The 18,893-nt window shown below is 42.1% G+C and overlaps 1 protein-coding gene across 5 annotated transcripts in view; it reads right to left on the minus strand.

The window, feature by feature from the left end:
• Positions 1 to 2,790: 2,790 nt before the first annotated feature.
• LOC308431480 (neuroendocrine protein 7B2) overlaps positions 2,791 to 18,893 on the minus strand; it is a gene marked incomplete at both ends in the record, with an annotated part of 42,128 nt that continues 26,025 nt past the window's right edge. The window contains 4 exons of one of the 5 annotated variants that reach the window (XM_080930972.1): positions 2,791 to 2,886; positions 6,615 to 6,677; positions 14,661 to 14,770; positions 17,572 to 17,721. In XM_080930972.1, the coding sequence (XP_080787098.1) occupies positions 2,791 to 2,886; positions 6,615 to 6,677; positions 14,661 to 14,770; positions 17,572 to 17,721 (419 nt within the window). Of the gene's footprint in view, positions 2,887 to 6,614; positions 6,678 to 14,621; positions 14,774 to 17,571; positions 17,722 to 18,893 lie in introns of all 5 variants that reach the window. The other 4 variants (XM_080930971.1, XM_080930970.1, XM_080930974.1 and 1 more) reach the window with 4 other exon arrangements.

Below are 18,893 nucleotides of genomic sequence, written 5' to 3' on the forward strand. Positions count from 1 at the left end.
TGGGAACACTCCTGGGAACACTCCCTGGCTTCAACTCAAGTACATGAAGTGTATCCGTGGTTCTTTTTCGTATCTTTAATAACTTTTCACGCATCTAATTGGCTTAGTGGCAGACACTTGAGAACTCCCTTCCTAAGACTGAAAGTTAGCCGTTTGGATGCTCAAGTAGCTGCTGCTGCTTTCCTCCCATCTCTTGGTAGAGTCGTCCCAAATGCACACTAATTGTGGACAATATGCTTTCTGCTTCGGTATGAAGAGACCCCACAAATCGTGTTTATCAACCCATGTTTCCCACTGTCCATCCTCTTACTCTGCTGCACAATCTCACCAGCCTCCCAGACATCCAAGTTCTGGAGTCAATGGTTAACCATGCCACTCTATACCTACCTCCCGTCCTTCAACACTTACCTTTCTCCAGGGAGGACTGTTTCTATAACTGGCAATCTTATTCGAATTTGTTGATTATCCCATTCCTGCACTCTCTCCTCCAACTCCCCCCACCCCACCTTTTCTGGCTTCCTGGTCCCTGTGTGCTCCAGACACCTTAGCGACTTGCTGTGTGTTGTATTGTGGATGTCCGGAGATACCTGTTCCTCAGATCGTAAGCCAATGCTAGCTAAACCATGTAGCACATGCCAATGAAACCATGTAGCTCTAAACGCTTTCAAAGGAGAGGAGAAGAGCGGAGGAACTCTTTCTGTTGCCTTGCAGGCTCAAGAAAGGAGTGCAATTCTTGTTCCAGGATAACAAGAGGTGTGGGGTGTCTGGTCACGCTGATACTTGTATAGCAGTCATGGTGGGATGGAAGATTCCTCCAGTTTTCCAAGATCGTATCACCTCCAGATAGCCTCACCACACTAATAAAACCTTAGTTCCCTGGTAGAAATGCTTCAAGCTCAGGATTGATCCTTTCAGGGAGTCTAGGGATTCTGGAATATTCTGTAACATAGTGGCAATTATATTTTGAATAGTTATTCCTTGAAGACTCAGCCTAATGACTCATATGGCAAGGGTTAAGAGTTGCTTCAGTGACAATACACACAGCAGGTGATGTTGAACAATGCTCTCCTCCCCTCCCCACCCCAGTAGCAATCACAGTGGAAATTCTCTTCTAGAATGGCCCCATTGTGTCATCCTCTGGGGCTAGGGCTTCATGAGCCCTCATGCGGTGTAAATTACATCCAGGAGCCTCCAGTGGGCTGGTACCCACAGTCGGAGTTCAATCAGGGCAATGCTGACGGTTTCTGCACCAGATGCTTTATTTCTGCCTACTGTGCCAAACATGTTCTTCTTTTGTTCCCCAAATGTCCTTGGGCTGACTACACCACCTTCCTGATTTCAAAGGTCCTTGGCTATAGCACTATGGAAAGACTGATGGGTGATAATGAACCTTCTCAGCCAAGGAAAATCAATGACTGTCTCTGCTGTACATGTGGTCCAGGCCCCACTTGGAAAAGCACATCCTTTTCAAGTCTATTAGTCTACTGTAGTTCTCTCCATGTTCCCTTCCTCTTCTATAAAAATCGCTTTTCCCCCCAGACATAATGGCCAAAGGGAATATTCTACATTAATTCTTCCTATCTATAGTTATCAAGATTTTTCACCTTATTTGCTTAATTTCCAGACCAGTACTTACATGTTGGCCTTACTATTGAGCCTCGCCTGTGTCGCTAGTGTAGAAAAATTTCAAGCACATTCAAGCAGAGAGGTAGAAGTACAGGGGACCTTCTGTACATGGAACTCAGCATCAACAACTGTCAATAGGGCTAATCTGATTCATTGACACCCCAATCCTCCCCATCCCTATCCCTCCCCAGCACTATCAATGGGTTATTTAAAAGCAAATCTAAATACCACCCGCACAAAGTTCAGCAGACACAAGACACTAAGACACAAGAGCTCTTTCAAAGATTGCCATAAAACTTTGCAGCAATCAAACTGCACCAAATATGTAACCACTACTCACACTTGTCAGACAGACAGTATATATTTTTTTTACTTGAATCAGAAAACAAAAAAAAAACCTTCACATATTTCATTTAGTTTATATTTCTTTTAAGTCCTCTAAAATCTATAGCATTTCACACACACACACACACACACACACACACACACACACACACACACACACACACACCTGGGAGAGGGTATTTTCGTTCTGGGTTTTGATGATTATTCCCATCATGTGTTGAATATTCTTAGTTCTAACATATGTGAAATGAGATCACACCTTCCCCCATTGACTTCACAGCACTAGCACTAAAATCAGATACTTCTGTGAGTCACCTTGCTCTATTAAGTAAAGAAATTGATTTTATACTGTTATATAAAAAGAAAAAAACTTCCCAAGCAAATGCTCTCACATACATTTATTAAGAAGCAGTAGAGTGTGATGTGTCAGCCCCTCCCCTTGAGTACAGACTTCTTTATTGGTGTGTAACAAGGCCCAAGGGCTAGATACACTGCATAATCAAAATCAAATGCTAGCTTTTTACAGACTTGGCCCAAACAGCACAACCCCAAACTGCAAGAAATCAGAGAATTTCATATCCGTGTTTTTATTATACTTGACATATACATTTTAATTGTAATGTTTCTTGCAGATCCACATGAAAAAAATTCCCAAAAGGAAAGGAGTTTTTGTTCTAATTTAGCAGAAAGCACAGGCATCAGTATGGAGGGAAGGCCAGCTGCTTTTCATCCATAAATATGTAAAATGCATGCTGTCATTCACGGGCTCTACTAACATGCACATAAACATCATACAGGTTCCCACCTACTGTCTTCTCTTTATTCTGGTTCCTTTTCCTCTTCTGAGAAGTGGGGGACAGATTTCTTTGCCACAACGTTGTCCAGCCTCTTTCCTTGTAGATAGGGATTGACACTCTGAAAAAACAATGTATGTTTTGCCAGAACTTCAGATATGGAGCCTTCACATAAGTGAATAGGAATTGCTTTCTGACTGTTGGGTTAACAGGAAAATATCATAGCACCTACTACCCACCTACCAAATGGTGGCCCCACAGTGCAGTACACAGTCTCACTGACAGATATTACTAACAGTGTCTTTCACATAACCATAGTGCTCTTGATCAAATGCAATGTAATCTTGCTATTTTATATTTAGCTCAAAAGTTTGGGGTGAAGTGGATAAGATTCCTACTACTAACTTAGTTACTAAGTCTCATGTGAAAAAAAAAAGATTATTCTGTGGTCCTATTTAAGTCGGAGTGAGATTCTGAAATGCAGTAATTGCTCTTAAGAAAGTATTCTCAAAAGAAAAGACAAACCAGACTGAGTAGGGAATTAATAATCTAAGACTGGCTGTAGGTCATCCCATGAGTGAGATTCTTCTCTACAAGAATACTTATGGTTAAACAGTTCATTAATGGCTCCAACAATCAATTCCAACTGTCCGTCCATCAAACCCAAAAGGTGAAATAAAGCACAAAGCCACCCAGAAATGTCCTTTGTTTTTGTTTTTGCTTTTCAGCCCTTTGTATTCTAGAATCTCTTTTCATCTGTTGATGTTCTGAATGAATCAAAGAGTTTTCATTGCTTCTCTAATAATATCAAACTTTTTTGAGGTTTGGATTTGGACAGGTAACCAGAGCTTTGCACCATAATCTTTAGTGAGCAGGAAAATTTTGAATATTTTTGAAGGTGTTTGTTTATTGAAGTTGCCTTCCAGCAATGGAACAGAAATATAAGAAATAGGCTGAGGCTACAAATGAGGAGCAATCCTATCACAATGCTTAATGCCTGAGAGCAAACAGACACAGCTCAAATGCGGGCCTATTTCTTCTCGGTTATCTATAAAGCCTATTTATAGATGGAGCACAAGAAAGGCCCTGGTCAATGTTCTTCTCATTCTGGTGTATGAACATGTGAATTACGAAGGACCCCAGGGATTCTGCAAAGGTTATGAGCAAAAAAGGTGAAGACTACAAAGTGAATAGGGTCTTTACATATTTGGAAAGAGGCACGTCACAAAAAGGTATTCATCCTTAAAGTATTCAAAATAGTACTCTTTTGTAAATTGTAAACTAGTGTGGTCTTGCTTATCCTAAGGACCTAGGAGTAGGCAGACTTAATGTGCTTAGAAAAGGTATATTTGGGGTTAGAGAGATGGCTCAGAGGTTAAGGATACTGACTGCTCTTCCAGAGATCTTGAGTTCCCTTCTCAGAAACCACAGGGTAGCTCATAACCATCTCTAATGAGATCTGGCATGCAGACAGAATACTGTACATATAATAAATAAACCAATCTTTAAAAAAATAGAAAGTATATTCACTATCAGAAATAATTTTCTGTTTTGTAACAATATTAATTCTTAAGAGAGAATATGAGATACTCATATTTGACAACTTGTGTCTACGTAGCTGATAAACTGTTTAAGGTAACTAGTGGTTTTTAGATGGTAACAAGATACAGGTAGACAGCTAAAATATTTTCAAACTCACTTAAAAGTACATTGGTATTTTATATGTGAAGCAACTAGAAACCTAAATGACCTGGAGTGACTATAAAAGTCACAGAAAATGACCTGGGACTTTGGTTGTAACTTTAGGGATCAGTCCCTCTTGCTAAGAAACTTCCATGGTGCAAGACAGGCTGTCTAGATTCAGACAATTTCAAAGACTTCGAGGAATAGGAAAGAGGGGAACGCCAGACTCAAGTCTCAAGAGTTTCAGATTGATATTCAATTATGAATTAAATGGCTTTGTTTTAAGTGTGTTCCAAAGAGCACATACTACATCTATGTGTGGTCACTATTAGGTAGGTTACATGTGATCATTATTCATCTGACAACAAGAAGGACAGTTTGGAATGTACCCTTGCTTGCTGTCTTCTTCAAATCCTCAGCAGATGGTGAGTTTCACTGCAGTAATCCTGAACTCTTCAAATAAGTGACCTATGGTGTCTTTATATTGCTTCATGCTCCAGAGAGGGTGGTTAGGGTCTTCAGTCAAGAAGAGAATAGCAGCTAAGGTGTGTTATCGGCTCAGGGATAAAGGAATGAGAAGGAGCTTCATAGATAACCGAGAAAACAAAGAACTGATACCCAAGGTCACAGTTGACCCTTCTTTCCTTAAATTCTAAGCTGTGTCTGAGGAAGAAGTTGTTGCCAAAGTAAAAACCCTTATGACATATGTCTTAGCCAGAATTTTGAATTTTGGTAATTACAAGTCTCATGGAAATGTGACCTAAAGTCAACCTAAGCTCCTCAGAGTAGGGGAAGAAGGCGTGGTGAGCCAGCAAGTCAAGACAATTAAAGCTGCCTGCTAAGCTATTCATTTGGGATCTCAGTCATTGGTCTTATTTAGGAATGTCCTTGTTGTACCATGGGGAGATATTCAAGCCATCTTCCTGGTAAATTATGTGTATTCTGAGCTCCTAAGATAGAATTTCTTGATGTTCTCTCAAGAACGCTTTACACCCTTCCTGTCACCATCTGCCATTGAAAGCTGTAATCACCAAGAAAAACCCTAATAACCCCGTTCATTCTCTCAAAGATATGCTTCCAGATGTAACAACTTTCTGCTTCTTGCATAGGAAATTGCCTGTGGGTCTTCTGTGTTTGTCAAGCAATCCAGGGGCCTTACGATTAATACCAAGGCCAGAAACTCTGATTGAACTTGACCAAGCTCCTCAGATGAGCCAAAATTGCCACTAATTAGATTCCTGATTTTTCCCAAGACTTAGGTACTTGCTATTTCAAAATAATGGCTTTGTTTTAAGTGTTTTCCAAAGAATACACAATACATCTATGTGTGATCACTATTGGGTAGTAGCCTCCAGTTGGTTTGTACATTTTAACTAAAACAGTTAATATGGTAGCACTTTACTATGTAATAGCACGGGTTTTACCCCTCCTGTTGGTCAGATTAAAAAGTGTACCAGTAGATTAACAGGATGGATACTGATCACTGTTTAGTCTGAGGTCCAGAAGCATGCATTGGAAACCCAATGTAACCTATACCAGCCAACACCATATTAGGAATAGCGAAATGTACAACACAGAGGCCAAAAGTCCATCTTGGACAGTCCTCCAATGAGAGCTAACTAAGGCTGTACCAGGCAGGGCAGCCAGCAAGTGAGATAAGTGGAATGCATGCTAAACTACCCTGGCTACGGTAGCATAAAAATATGTAGAAGAAATACAAAACTATGCCCCTGTGGCATACACGTTCACACTTCCTGCTTTCTGTCTTGTGATTTGCATAACGGGTGCAGATGTGTGAGCCATTTCCTCCATTGGTTTATAGAATATCTGAGGGACGTCGTGTTCTAATAGCTTCCCTGCACACCCCTCCTCTGCATGGGTAGGAGGCTGTTCTACCTATGGAACCTACCTTTCATGGTGCTTGCCAGAAGGGAAGCAATGAGTGTTGCATGATTTTCATGAAACAGTCCTTAAGCCCAGAGAGGAGACCAGCCCAGAAACCAAGGTATAAATACTGCCTGCGGTCCTTACCATGCACAACTTCCGTTCTATTCTTTGGAACTGCATCAGAAAAGATTCTGCTACTTCCCCCAAAACCAAATGTTTCAGTTGTCCCTCTCAGAGACACTAAACATCCCAGAGACACCCAGGTCCCGTGTGACTTACTCTCCGCTTCCGCCTCTCTGCTCTCTGTCCCCCCTTCATCTTCTCATAAAGGAGTTTCTTGTTCTAGAGTGGAGGGAAAAGAAAGCACAAATGTAGAAGTATGGATTGAATTTGGTAACTGTCTGTTTTAAAGCGACACTTGGTGTGTGCTCTGGTTATTTGCATACACATATTTTGGAAACAAGGCTAGATGAAAGGAATGTCGTGTCAGAATGATAGACCACAAGAGAAAAGCTGGAGACTGCATTGCTTTTCACAAGGTCCCCTGCACTGCCTCGAGGCACACAGTGCCACCAACAATCTCATAAACAGGGAGAGATGGCATGCTAAAATACCAGGGTGCAGGAAGCCCGACTCCTCACTTTGAACCGCCTTTGTTTAAAATAAATAACTTTATCTCAGTATCTAATTCCCTTTTTATGAACTACACACATGACTTCTCTGGAGCAGTGTCTGACCATTAACAACAATCCTCTGTGTAAATAAATGAGATGTTGACTTCTGCAGCCATCCCTCCCATGGCCCAAGTTAGTGGCCCCATCAAGCCAATCACAGAACCATTTTGTCTATAACATTTTTAATAGAGTGAACCTTTTAAAAACTGCCAAAAAACTTCTTGGCAGAAAGGAAAGTTATGTTGTGTGTGTTTGGTGGGGGGGGGGTGCTGTTCTGTTACCACAGTTTGTATAACTGTTTCCACATACTGCTGTGTTTCAAACACACAGTGGATTTAAATGAGCTCTAGAATATCAGACACATGCTCAACACATTTCTCTCCAGTTGACATTATAAAAGACAGAACACTTAACCTGAATGTAAAACCAAGGAAAGGGATTTGGGTGCTTTGCTTGTGTTGTTTTATTTGATTTTCTAATCATAAGGGAAATATTGTACAAAAGACAATTCATCTTGTAGAGAGTAACTACAATACCCTAACACTAACTCCTGGGGGCAAAAAAAAAAAAAAAAAAAAAAAAAAGGCTGACGGAGTTCTGGTGAGGAGCAAGCTTATACAACATTTGTATCTTCTGAGCTGTCTGGTTATTAACAAATATTTAAATGGTAGGTTTGAAAGTGAAAATGACAAATGCCAAGAATGAGCTTTGTGGTTTTCTTGTTCATTAAAACCTACCACCTGCAATTTACAATGAACAGATCTGCCCAACCTCAAATATCCAGGGGCGGGGTGCATGCCAGGAGAAGCATGTCCACTGCCAGAAACACCAGCAATGGCCAGAGCCCCTATCTCTGGCTCACTTCAGGGGATGGATCAAGTAAATATCAGGAGGGAGAAAAGGCAGGCCTGCTGACCATTCCCTTGAGGAATGAGAATATTGTAGTTGGTCTCAACTTCAGTGTCTGACTGTAAACAACTCTAATGCACCCAGAATGTTCTGGGTATTCATGCCAGAGTTGAGAAGGAGGTTGGGATAAAGAGGATGAGGATAGTGACTACTCATATACATCACTCTCTCTGGCTGTCTGAACTGGAGGGAGGACAGAGGGTCTTTCGAGCTGGTGCCCATAAGACCTGGCACAGCTCCAGAGTGCTGCAAATGAGGTGAAAGAAGCAACATCTCAATCCCCTTTAGAGCTTCTTGGGGGGGAAAAAAAACATAACCAGAATTATACAAGATCTAGAAGTCTTCCTCTCAAAGATAGTTCCAGCTTTCTTGAAGAGTTGAGGTCGGGACAAGCATGGCCATTCCCCCTGCCCCTCCAAGTTGAATAGGCCTGGGCTTTCTCTGTCAGCTCTGTATTATTGTGACTTGGCGGCAGAGGTTGGCATGTGAATGAAAAAGAGTACACAAAATGAATTAAAGTAAATAAGTTACCTCTTCTGACATTCGATTGTTAGTTCCTTGGGGAGGAGTGGCCTCGGTTCTAAGAAAACAGCTAGTTTAAGTTCACTAAGTATCTTTCCATTAGGTCATCAAGATGTTGGAAGACAAGTTCCATTCATAAAGTACCCTGGGAGATGGACATCTTTTTGGAGAACTGTCTGATCAAGGGCTAGGTTATAGGAAGTACAAAAATAAGTGATGCTAAATATCTGATTGTCCAGAAAGTAAGGATCTGTTTAACCAAGTGTTTGACTTGAGTCCAAAGGAAGGAAGTGCCAGCTTGAAGTCCTCCGAGCCAAATGCAGGACATTTTGAACATCAAAATTAGTAACAATGACTCTAAGCAGGTACCAAATAAATAAGCATGTTTATGAACAGGAAAGGAAGTATGGGAGGCTCTGTGTGGGAGTGGGATACAAATTAGCAAATGGGAGAGAACAAGAAAGCAGGAAGCTCATCATTCTGCAACTACCATGGCTGTAATTGAGTCTGGTAAATATCATCAATGAATGCAAAATGCATTGATTAACAGCCTCATGGAGATCAGAATATTGATAGTCTCAAAGCAGTTTCCCATAGGTAAATTCCAAATGGAAAATAATAGTTTTATACCAGAGAAACATGGACACTAGTAAAGGGAATGAAGTTACCACTAACAGGGGACAGATGTCCCACTGTGATGCAAAGTGATACGGATATCCATAAATAGCATCATTATGGAGAAGCTTAAAACATTGATCTCATGCTAACAGAGAGAAGAACGGTGACTTCCAGAACTGGAGAAGAGCTCCAGTGAAGGAGATGGAGTGGGCATGGTGACAATCCAGGTGGCATACGCTTAAGGAGAAGTAAGTGTACTTTAGCACAGCTGAACAACCATCTTAACAAGCTGTGTCTTTAGAACAGTCGTGAGTATTCTGAACATTTTCAACATGAAAAAAAAAAAAAAAAAAAAAAAACTAAGGGGCTGGGGAATCGGATCAGCAGTTAAGAGCATTGGCTGCTCTTCCAGAGAACCCAGGTTCCATTCCCAGCACCCATATGGCAGCTCACAACTATGTCTAACTCCATTACAGGGAACTCAGTGCTCCCATCTGGCCTCTGTGCATACTGCACTTGTACAATGCACAGACACACATGGGGACAAAGCACCTATCCACATAAATTAATAGCAAATTTTTAAGAAGAAATGACCACAGTCTGAGGTTATAAATATGCCAGTGACCCAGATCTGACCATCACACATGATGTGTGGGTGCATGCATTGATGTGTATAAACATGCCACACTCTACTCCATAAATATGAGCAATTAGTATGTGTCAAGTATAAGAAGACATAAAATACGTAGCTCAAGTCTAAAGACACAGAATCCTAAGACAAGGCAGAACTGGAGAGTACTCCAATATTCAAACATGGCATGGCCATTCAGGATAAACAAAGTCGGAGATGGACCAACCACACGCGTCCTGTCTCCCATAGCTCGGCTCAGGCTTTGATCAACTATTGATGAAAGCTGTAAAGGGTGCTAGAAAGGGAGAAACATTGGGTTTTGATACACTGAGGAAGTATGTTAAGAGTAAAGGCTGGCATTAGCCTCCATAGGCTTTGAGGATCGTAGGTGAATGTGAAAAGGCTTATTTATATCAGCCTTTGATCATACATCCTCAGGACTCTAGTCAGTTATATACACTGTAGTGAAGGCAGTCAGTCCTAAGATAGGACTCCAGAGGCCATATTATGAGGGATGAGTCATAAAGAATGTGTGTGTGTGTGTGTGTGTGTGTGTGTGTGTGTGTGTGTGTATTTGTAAAGATAGGAGTTCAATTCCTAGCTCTGTCAATCACAAGCTCCGTGCTGCTGAGCAGACTACCCAGACCCCTGCCGTGCATTTTCTCCTTTACAGGATGAGAATGATGAGGGTGGGCAGTCTGGATAAAATAATCAAGGCAAAATATTAGCATAGTGTGTGGTGTGCAGTATGAGTGCTCTATTAGAATTTATTATATAGCATGTATTGGTGTCTTCCATATCAGAATTTATTACATAGCATGCACTGGTGTTTTCCCATTACCTACCGCAGGGCCCGGGGGTCATATGGTGCATATTTACTAAACATGTCTTGATTCACTAACAAGGAAAGAGCCGTGCAGGAAATAAGACAGACACACAGATATTTGTAACATGAAAATCATTGCTAAAGTTGCAACTCAGCTCCAGATAAGGTAAGAAAACAAAACAAACAAACAAACAGGGAGGCAGTACCTTCAAGGAAACAGGGGAGATTTGTGTGCCATTTATTTGGGAGATTGAAAGAATAGTTTGCAAGTTAAAAGAATAGTTGAGTTGCAGACAGGCTTGAGACTATTCTATATAAACACCCAGGCTGCTCCTCCCCCACCCCTTAAAAGAGCAATAGACACTCAGTTAGCACTTCCATGTGAAGATCAAGCCTGGTTTTACTGCTGGGTGGTAATGAGAAAATAAACAAGGAAACTGAAGTTTAAACAAACACATCATTAGGGCTGATAAGAGGCATAAATGTCATTCCTTTGCCATTGATGTGTGATAGCACCTTTTTATTCTTGGTCTTAAATTCTAGTCTTGCTCTGACTTGGACAATGACTCTGAGTGACTGAGAGAAGCCCAAGGAGTGTTCCAAGAAGGGAGAAGAGAGCAGAGAAAGGGAAGTGTCCCAAAAGGGGATGTGAGTGGGATTGTGTGTGTGTGTGTGTGTGAGAGAGAGAGAGAGAGAGAGAGAGAGAGAGAGAGAGAGAGAGAGAGAGAGAGAGAGAGAGAAAGAGAGAGAGAGAGAGAGAGAGATCTTTTGAAGAGGATGTAGCTGCTATGCACCTTTAATCCCAGCACCCCTGAGGCAGAGGCAGTGGGAGCTCTGTGAGTTGAGATTGAGGTTAGCCTGACCTACAGAGTGAGTTCCAGGACAGCCAGGACTATGTAGAAAGGCCCTGCCTACAAATAAACAAAATAACAAAATGCTGGGAAAAGAACTTAGCACCTCCTCCACCCCAACACAACCCTAGACATTCTGCCCACACCCAGACATTCCCTCCACTTCCTTCTTCATGTTCTCAGGCCCAGCTGTGCCCTGTCCTCTAAGACTTCAGTACTGCTTCTCCACAGTGCCTCGGTTCCTCTGTGCTTACCTCACAATTGAGCCCCCTGGCCTCACATCTTCCTCTGCCTTTGGATTCCCACTTTCCTAGCACTGGTACCAAGCCTTCCCTGTGCCGCCAGAAAGGGCACTGTATCCATGCAAATATGAGCTTATTATATCTTCATGCTTTTCATTTCAACACTATAAAACTGACAAAATCCCAGAGCCACTGGATGAGTCCTGGACTCTGAGCACCTAGCACAGTGTCTAAAATAAAGCAGGCTCAGAACCTGTTTGCTCCCTTCTGAACCTGGTCCTTGCTACTGTTTAGCAGTACCGTACTCATCTACTATGGGCATTTGCTCAGCCTTCCTCTTAACTGTCTGCTGTTTCCTTTCTTTTCCTTCCTTCTTTAAGCTGACACATAAATGCATCATGCAACTCCTCTCGTTTTAAAATTCCTCATAAGAAGAGTTTATGTGTATAAACTTTCATGTAGATTCTGTCTCTCTGTCTGTCCCTCTCTGTCTATCTCTGTCTGTCTCTGTCTCTCAGTGTCTGTCTGTCTCTGTCTCTCTGTCTCTTTCTCCCTCCTCTTCCCCTCCTCTCTCCCTCTCCCCCTCCTCTCTCTGGCTATGTCTGTCTGTCTCTCTGTCTCTGTCTGTCTGTTTGTCTCTCTCCCCCCCTATGTCTACAGTATATAACCATTCTATCTAGATGACTTTTTGAAATGGCACCAATTTTTCATCACTATACATAAGATCAGTGTAATTGTAATTACTCTATTTCTTTCTCTATTTTCTTTGGTCTTCAATCTCCCCTCGGAGATTTGATCTCTTACTATCCCACTGGAATACATTTTATAAGAGATTTTCATAACACTCAAGATTTCTTTCTTTTTTTTTTTTTTTTTTCTGTTTAGAACTCTGCCAGGAGGAGAACATTTGAAAATAGCTTGATAAAACAATTCTCTCTAATAGGATTATATGTGTGCAGGAGAAGAAAGTGTTGGAATTCTGTAAACCCCACCCCTCAGTTACCTGGCAGTAGCCAGGTATCCTCTGCAGCAATGACCTGACACTATAAAAGGGGCTGCTTGCCCCCTCCTCTCTCTAGGTCTCTCTCTCTCTCTCTCTCTCTCTCTCTCTCTCTCTCTCTCTCTCTCTCTCTCTCTCTCTCGTCTCTTGCTTTTGCTCTCTTGCAGCCTTACTCTCCCACCTCTACCCCTCCTCTTCCTCTTCCCTTCCCCCCCTCCACATGCTCATGGCCAGCCTCTCTCTCTCTCTCTCTCTCTCTCTCTCTCTCTCTCTCTCTCTCTCTCTCTCTCTCTCTCTGCCTCTTCCACCCTCTTAACTCTCCCATAACCTGAATAAACTCTATTCTGTACTATACTGTCGTGTGGCTGGTCCCTCAGGAGGAAGGAATTCCCAACATTGCCTCCCAGAGGCATCTCCCTTGCCCCACCCCCAGGCCTCACCGCACCTCCATGGGTCATATGCCCTCCTCACTCTCTTCATCCTTTTCCCTAACAGAAAGAGTGGGGGTGAATGAGAGATGGGGGACAAAAAGGGAGAGGAAGAGGGGGAGGGATACACATTGGAGATGAAAGGTTAACTCAAGTGTGCTGCTTTCTTGCCTTCATTTGAAGATGTATTTTGAAGGCAGAGGGAACTGAACTGACTAAATGTCATGTAAAGAAAGATGCTAGAAAAAAAAAAAAGAAAGAAAGTGTTTATCTAGGATACATGTCTTTCTCCAAAACAATGCAGAAGGAAGGGGAAAGCGTAGCTTCATAGTTTCAGTGTGTACTGTAATATAGTTACCAAGGCTGTGGTTAGCACTGACCTAGAAGGGATTGATGAGGCTGGAGGGGCTTAGGTTACCTGGACTGTCTTTGGAGGGAACACTCCCCGTTCACTCCTTCCACAGATACACCGACCGTCTCTCTCATATGTGAATTAAGACTGTTCAGCGTTTCCCTGCTTTTTTTTTCTCACATGACTTCATCATTGGATTACATAGGCCCGACCACAGGCACCTAGACACATTCCCATTCAATTGTAATCTTCCTTGGCTCATTGTTCCAGCCTGTTGTGATCTTCTTGAATCCCAACTCTGTCATCCAGAGCTCTCCCTTCCAACTTTGTGTCATCCACCGAGAATCTGAGAAGAGTGTGATCTGTACTTTTATTACAAACACTGATACACATGTGGAGTGGGGTAGCCTTCAGACATGCAGGGTTTCCTGTGTGTCTCCCTCTCCTCCTGACACAGATTCTTTAACAAGCTGTCTTTTGGTGGTATTCTGTTGACTTGGCTTTGTGTCTTCACCCCTTCCAATGGGAGATCATAAAAGATCTTGTCAAATACTTCGATGAAATCCAAGTGCACCATGCCCACTTCATTTCCCTCGTTAAGCTGGCACACATAGTGCTGGCAAAGGGATAATATGAGCAGATCGACAAAACTTGTTTTCGGCACACCACTGCCAAGTGGCCATGATTTCTCTTTCCAAGTGCTTATAAAACAACACCCTTCATTGACAGCTACTCATAGTTGCATGCGACCACAGCAAGCTCACTGCCACGCATCTGGAGATGGTCCCTTTTTCCACAAAGCAGACTTATGTGTGTCTTTTTACAAGTCTGGATGTCTTTATTCCCTTGATTCTGCAGAGATATACATAGATCATCCACTTCCTTTAGCCTAGAGATCAGCTCTACAAATTTCTCAGTACCTTCCCTTTTGAAAAAGTCTTTTCCTTTTTCATGGAGTCAAGTAACATGATGCACTAGTGAGACATGAAAATATTACGTCTCAGTCTGTGGAATAGAGCAGAACAGAAGCCTCTAGAGACTCTGCATGGTCTAGATTTGCTGTCTCTTGTGATGGGATCAGTATACTGCTGTATAGACACATGATTTTAGTCTGGAATGACAATTGCATAATGTTCCCCTCACTGGAGATCTCTGAGGAATCAATTCCTAAGCAGTCTTCCTTTCTTCCTTCTCTCTATGCATGCCATTTATCTCTGGCATTACTAGTCCTACAAGATCTGAGTGAGCACCAGCAGCTGAAAATGGACTTACCCACTTGCCCAAGCCTGGGTAGTCATGTTCTGGATCGAAAAGGTGTTGGTCCAACTGGAATTCTCGACTGAACTCTGCAGTGTCGGGAGCATTTTCTAGACACCCGTCATCTGCTGTAGACAAAGGTTTTTGAGAAATGGTCAAAGCATGTGTGGTTATTCTAAATGTTAATTTATCAACAACAACAACAACAAAAAGGAAACATCTAGTCACACAAGGGTCATAGTCTGTTTGTATCAGATGCTCTAAATCACATTCCCTCCAAGATTCAATCTCCCTGGTGGATAGGACTGTTTCAGAAGCAAAGATCTGTTGGGTGAACTCCAAACCTTCTTTTCTCCTTGTCACATAGCGAGGTTAAGTTTTCAGTTTTTCTTTTCAATAATGTGGAGTCATATGCCTGATTGGGCCAATATAATGTATGCAGAAGTTATATATTCCACTTCCGAGCCTGTCCCCAAAACTTTTTATTATTACAGACCACTTCCCCAACTCTACCCCATCTGCCAATATGGATGCTGTCACGCAAGACCATCGGAAAACATGGATGTCTACATTACAGTTTATAACAAAACAGCAGTCATGAAATAGCAATGAAAAGAATTGTGTGGCTAAGGGTCAGAACAACAGGGTCACAGCATTGGGGAGGTTGAGAACCACTACTCTAGAATGTTTCTTTAAGCAATATATTTCCATTCCACATGAGTCCCTCTGTTTGAATGCTGCCTTTAGGAACCATTTCAATATCTTCAGACAGGTCTGGGTACTGTGTATTACAGCAGCGGTAACTTAAGTTTTAGAGTGAGACAGATCAAAACTTAAGCATCAAATCCCAAAACATGTAGGATCTATAGATTTAGCTTCTTAAAGTTAACCTGGCTTCTCCAGTTCTGTTTATTTACCTATTTAACTAGGTAAATCAGATATTTACCTAATTGTCCTAAGGGATGAAAATGCCCATTCATGATACCTTTGGCACATGGGAAGTTGGCAGTATGCTTAAGGGCCATCTCTGACACCTCCCTTTAAATGCACATTTATTCCAAAATATCTGTTTTGCTGTTGTTTAGTTTTGCTTTTGTTTTGATTGTTTCACCAAGGGCCTGCTCTGTAGCTCAGACTGTCCTCAAACTCATAATCCTCTTGTTAATCCCTTCTGAGGGAGGGCTAGGATTACAAAAATATGGCGTAGTACCCAACTGTGATGGTTCATTGAAGTATGCTTTCCGTTCAAACCAAAGAAAGCAGGTCATCCACCCTCCACCCTCCCAAAAGTAGCTTTTGTTTTTCTATAGGAGCTATAATAACTGGGTATTATCTCCTAAAACTGAGTTTTGAAAACTTTCTAATTCTGATGTGTTTTAGACAACTTTTTTAAAGGGGGAGAAATAGGGGCAGGACATGCATCTTAGTGGTTGAGTACCAGTTTAGCATATGTGAGATCCTAGGTTCAAGTCCCAGCATCATAAAATGAGGTGGAGAAGCAGAGGTGGGAAAAATAAAGGTTGTGAGCATCTGTGCAAGATTGGGATAAGAAAGAAGGTCCAGGAGCCAAAGGTCTTGGTGCTGTGTATTACAAAGGGATAATGACTGGTCAAAGTCAACAGTGGGAGGAGATCTATTTGCAATTAGCAAGGTTGTCTAGCTCTTAGGACTAAACTGAAGTCTTTAGAATACAGTGTAGCAGCACTGAGCCCCAGAAGGCTAGTGTGGAAGTTATTATTCTTCCAAACAACTCCCAGTGTGACTCCCCACTTTGCACTGAGCTATGTCTAATGCCTTTATTATGTGGGGAAGGGATACCAAACAGAGTGGTCCAAATGCAACAGCTTCGAAACATTTTAGTAATTTTAGGGGGGTGAAAATGTGCCCTTAAAGTAACCTATTCACCCTGTGGCCATGTCGGATCCTAGGAGCTGCACTGATCTACACAGGGAGGTGGGTGATGATTTGGATGAGAGCATGTCAGGGCAAAGGCAGGTCAAGGTTCCATTCTTGGACCATTTGCCTGCGCTGTGCTGTGTCACACATGGTAAGGTGGTCTCAAAAGCCCTCCCCAACAGTAGCTAAATGTAGCAAGTGATGTATTTTCTTACATTGCGAGTTGAGGCAGAAAAACAGTGCGGAGTGTGTTAGATTCTGGTGTGTAGCTCTGGGATCTCTTCTACCTCTGTAAGCTCACGCTGCTCTCCGTGTCAAGGGCATACGGAGTACTATGTCACAGCAGATCTGCTCAGGAAAACCCACAACTCACACTGTATGTTTCTCTAAGGCACTGGGTGTGTCATGTTTTTATAGATAATGAGTCAGAAGCCTAAAGAAGTGAAGCCGTACTATGCAGTTAACCCTAGAACTCAGATCTCTTGGTTCACACTCTGGGTCTCCTTCCTTGGTCTTCTAATAGCAGACTTCAGACTTCAGTGTGCTCCAAGACTGCTCACTAAACAGATGGCTAGGACCCAGGTATGGCATTTCTGGTTCAGTAAGTCTGGTTTAGCTTAAGAATCCACATTTCTAGTCTATGTTAAGTTCCAGGTTATGCAGCAGCTGCTGCTGCTGACCCAGGGACCCCACTTTAAGAACCTCTTATCAACTTTTCCAGACTCCCATACTCTAAGCTAGTCTACCTTCCTACCCATCCAAAACCCTACAAGCAAGTCAAAGGTGACTGATGGGTTTGATGCCAGCCAGTGACTCAAGATTTCCTGTTATCCAGGGCCAGCCTCCTCATACTGGCCTGGTCATATCCAACTCCCATGTTGCTCCACCCAACATGGGAGCTCTGTGCTTCAGGGAAGAGAGAGGCCTCACCCTAATAAAAAGAGGAACATTCTTCAGAGAGAGCTCACACTGTAGCTGGGGTCAGAATTTCCAATTACCTCCCATTATAACCCAAGGCCACATTACTTACCAGTTTTCCCAAGAGGACAGGGATTTGGAGGGTCTGGGTAGCCTTGATCCTCACTGAAGTCCTTAGGAATGTTGTCACCAGTCAACTCTGCCACTATGTTGGGGATGTTGCCGAAAGGACCCAGATGCTGAAGACCCTCGTGTGCTCCCCCTGCAGCATAGGAGGAAACATCTTTAAATTGACAGCTACTCAGCAGACCAAGCACTGTGCTTAGTAAGCAAGGGAAGTCTATGCAATGGATCCTGCCTTCTTGAGGATTGGAATTTAACTGCAGAAATGGACATACAATGTGCATCAGTCATTTCCTTAGGATGCAAACTGTGTGTGACGAGCATAGAAATGCCAAGACAGCATTGTGGAGCTTGGAGTTCCATACATCTGGTGAATGACTGTGTTTCTGGATGCTCACATAGGTGAGCAGGACTCTGGAAGTTACATATGGAGTTGGGTGGGAATGAGGGACAGGCAAGGGGGTAACTGTCACAGAGGTCTAATAGAAGGAAGGTATATAATGGGGAGGGGGAGAAATAAAGAAAAAACTCACTAGCATACTACCACCCCAGCTTAAGAACTCAAAATTTGTCTGTTCCAACTTTTCTCTTCTGGATATGTTTTTATGCATAAATCTTTACAGGGGCTAGAATAATTGCCCAGTTCTTAAGAGTGCTTGCTTCTCTTCCAGAGGACCTGAGTTTGGTTCCCAGCATCCACAATCAGCAATAGTAACTTCCTGTGACATTAATGGGCACCCACACTCATGTACACATTTATACACAAAAATGTAAATACATTATGACTTTATTTTATATTAAATCACAAGAATCTCTCCATTTGTCTGCCTGTGATCCATTTATGTACTTAAGAAGGGCAACATTGTTTTATGGCTAATCAGTGTACCATGACACATTAACTATTCTCTATTGTGAGACACTTAGCATTTCCCAATTTATTTTAGGTCCTTAATTTCTTCCATATTTTAGATTAATTTTCTTCAGAAGTTCCCAGAAGCAAGTCAAATTACTAGGTCAAAGGCTATAAACATTTTTACGGCTCATGATATTGTACTGCCAAATGTTTTCCAAAAAGGAGGTACTAATTTAAATATCACCAAAACATGAGAGTACCACTTTTACAACATCCTCGCTAGCACTGGGTTTCATAAAAATAAAATTTCATATTTTTTCTTGCTCATTTAAAAGGATTTGACTGCCAAATCAATCGAATATCTTCCATATGTTTATTTACTGGTTTTCTTTTCTTTTTTTATGACTTGTCTGTTTATGCTTCTAGAATTACAATGTTTCTCTTATCAATTTGTACGA

Source organism: Micromys minutus (genome assembly GCF_963924665.1).
Source record: "Micromys minutus genome assembly, chromosome: 17".
Lineage (NCBI taxonomy): Eukaryota > Metazoa > Chordata > Mammalia > Rodentia > Muridae > Micromys > Micromys minutus.